This window comes from Lutra lutra, chromosome 7, assembly GCF_902655055.1.
Source record: "Lutra lutra chromosome 7, mLutLut1.2, whole genome shotgun sequence".
Taxonomy (NCBI): Eukaryota; Metazoa; Chordata; class Mammalia; order Carnivora; family Mustelidae; genus Lutra; species Lutra lutra.
Genome location: NC_062284.1, coordinates 107,520,451 through 107,523,564, shown reverse-complemented (window position 1 = coordinate 107,523,564; position 3,114 = coordinate 107,520,451). Strand labels below are relative to the sequence as shown.

Sequence of the window (3,114 nt, the reverse complement as noted above, 5' to 3'; positions counted from 1 at the left end):
AGGTCCATATGCAAAAGGATGAATTTGGACCCTTATCTTATGCCATATAAAAAAATTAACTAAAAATGGATCAAAGACCTAAATTTAATAACTATACAGCCCTTAGAATAAAACATAGTTGAAAATCTTCATGGCCTTGGGTTAGGAAATGATTTCCTATGTCACCAAAAGCGCAGGCAATAAAATAAAAAATAAATCAGACTTCTCAAAATTAAAAACTGCATCAAAAGACACCATCAACAGAGTAGAAAGACAACTCACAGAATGGGAAGAAATATTTGCAAATTGTCTATCTCATAAGAAATTAATATCCAGAATACATAAAGAATTCCTACAACTCAACACACCAACAAAGCCAAACAACCCAGTTAAACAATGGGCAAAGGTTAAACTAGACATTTCTCCAAAAAAGATACACAGGTAGCTAGAAGCACAGAGGAAGATGCTCACCATCACTTGCCATCAGGGAAACATACACCCACAGCAGTGAAACACCGGCAAGCCCATCAGGACAGCTGTTACGCAAACAAAGAGACAAGTGTTGATGAGGGTGTGGAGAGCTGGAACCCTCAGACATTGCTGGTGGGGATGTAACATTGTGCAGCTGCTGTAGGAAACCATCTTTCAGCTCCTCAATAAGTTGGACACAGAGTCACAGTATGACCGAGCAATTCTACTTCTAGATAGATACCTGAAAGACTTGAGAACGCGGATTCAAATTTGTACACCTATGCCCATAGCAGCATTATTCATAATAGCTAAAAGGAGAAAAAAAAACAAAAAACAAAAAACAAGGGGTGCCTAGGTGGCTCAGTGGGTTAAAGCCTCTGCCTTGCTCAGCAGGGAGCCTGCTTCCTCCTCTCTCTCTGCCTGCCTCTCTGCTTACTTGTGATCTGTCTGTCAAAATCATTTAAAATCTTTTAAAAAACAAACAAACAAACAAACAAACCTGTCCACTAATGTATAAATGGTTAAACTGTGTATACACATTGTAGGAATAATAGCCATAAAAGAGGGGGGTGCCTGGGTTGTTCAGTTGTTAAGTGTCTGCCTTTGGCTCACATCATGATCCCAGGGTTCTAGGATTGAGCCCCACATCAGGCTCCTTGCTCAGTGGGGAGCCTGCTTCTCCCTTTCCCACTCCCCTACTTGTGTTCCCTTTCTTGCTGTCTCTCTGTCAAATAAATAAATAAAATCTTTTTTTTTAAATCCATAAAAAGGAATGAAATTCTGATAGATGTCAGAACATGGATGAAACATGAAAACATGATGCTAAGTGAAATGAGTTACACACAAATAGACAAGTAGTGTATGATTTCATGTATATAAAATAGCTTAGGTAAATTTCTAGAGATAATAGAATAGAATAGAAGTTGCTAAGGTCTGAGGGGAGGAGACAATGGGAAGTTCTTGCTCAGGATACCAGTTTTCTGTTTGGGGTGATGAAAGCGCTCTCTGGAGACGGAAGGTGGCCATAGTTCAACAACACTGTGAATGTACTTAATGCACTGAATTGCACGCTCAAAATGGTAATTTTGTTATGTACATGTTGCAAGAAAGAAATTATGTCAAGGTAATAAAGCAGGTGAGATCTTCCCTGAGAAGTTAATTCAGGTGGCTAATGACCAAAGATGTGTGAAAAAACTCTTAATCTTGGGAAACAAACGGAGGGTTGCTGGAGGGGAGGGGAGGAGGGATAGGGTGACTGGATGATGGACATTGGGGAGGGTATGTGCTATGGGGAGTGCTGTGAATTGTGTAAAACTGATGAATCACAGACCCGTACTCCTGGGGCAAATAATACATTATATGTTAATTTTTAAAAATTCTGGGGTTTTTTTCCCCCAGCTTGAGGTTTGTTTTTGTTTTTGTTTTTTTTACAGGATGCTATAAATCATTGTTGGAGGTAAGTCTAGTATATCTTAATTATTAATATTCCTCAGTTTATACAATAATCCACACACACTAGAATTTCTACTTGATTTGTCTTTTCCCTGAATCACAAGAAAATGTTTGGAAAGATCGTCGCCAAAGTCAGAGATTTAAGTTAGTCTAAGTTAAACTAGAGGCTCTGAGGGCAGCCTCAAATTCACTCCGATGCTCCCAGAAGCGCCCGGGAGAGGCGCGGTCATTACCTGCGGAGGAGACCGCCGCCTGGGCCGGGAGGTGCTGCCGGGAGCGCGCGGTGCGCGCGGGCGGTTTCCCCGGGGACCGCCTACGAGTCTCAGGGCCGAGACTCCAAAGGCAGCTGATGGCAGAGGGGAGGTCGCTGGCCGGGCGGCTGGAGCCTGTGTCGGGGTTAGCGACAGCAGCGGCGTCTTTATTTCATTCCAGCCGGCGACGGAGGGTGGGGCGGCTGGCGCCGCGGGAAGGCGAACCCTCCGGGGAGCAGGCAGAGCCCACGTCGGTGGGTCTGGCTTTTGTGTTGTTTTTCTCTCCCCACTGGGATTCAGAGACTGTCTCCTCCGGAGAATCACCTTCACGAAGACAAAACGTAGGACTGGTGACCCCATGTCCTGGCCACCGCCGACCCGGGTGACTGTCTTCGAGTGGAAGGGAGAGGGCGTGGGGAGGGAAGTCTTCTGACAAAACTAGGCCTTTCGCAAAGTGTACCCCAAATTGTCAAAGTCACGATGAGCGGACGTGGGCAACGGCTTCCGAAGCAGCTCCAAAACACAGAGTAACTGCACATCTTTAGGGAGTCGCCTCAGAAGTGACTTGCGGATAAATTGGAGTCTTTTTTTTTTTTTTTTTTAATTATTTGACAGAGAGATCACAAGTAGGCAGAGAGGCAGAGAGAGAGGGGGAAGCAGGCTCAGCAGAGAGCCTGATGCGGGGCTCGATCCCAGGACCCTGAGATCATGACCTGAGCTGAAGGCAGAGGCTCAACCCACTGAGCCACCCAGGCGTCCTGGAAGCTGTTTTAGAAAGTGTTTTTTAAATTAGGAAGTGTGGTATCCATTGTTAAAACGTGAAAAATGACAAGCCATCACACGCTTCCCGGCCCTTCGCCGCCTCGGTGACTCTGGGCTCGGGGGTGGCGGTGGCGGAGGAGAGCGGCTGCGCAGCTGCAGCAAACAGGAAACCTCCAGCAGCCGTTCACGCGGTCCCGCC

The 3,114-nt window shown here is 45.7% G+C and overlaps 1 protein-coding gene across 1 annotated transcript; it reads right to left on the bottom strand.

Moving 5' to 3' along the window:
• Window positions 1-729: 729 nt before the first annotated feature.
• Window positions 730-2,728, bottom strand: LOC125105561 (translation initiation factor IF-2-like). Its single transcript, XM_047739140.1, has 2 exons — window positions 2,136-2,728; window positions 730-758 (listed from the first exon to the last, which is right to left on the bottom strand). Exons 1-2 carry the CDS (start codon window positions 2,511-2,513, stop codon window positions 750-752), a joined length of 387 nt encoding a protein of 128 aa, XP_047595096.1. The 5' UTR covers window positions 2,514-2,728; the 3' UTR covers window positions 730-749.
• Window positions 2,729-3,114: the final 386 nt, after the last annotated feature.

Coding starts and splice junctions, on each gene's coding strand:
- LOC125105561 (XM_047739140.1), bottom strand. CDS start 2,513: ATGGGGTCACCAGTCCTACGTTTTGTCTTCGTGAAGGTGATTCTCCGG.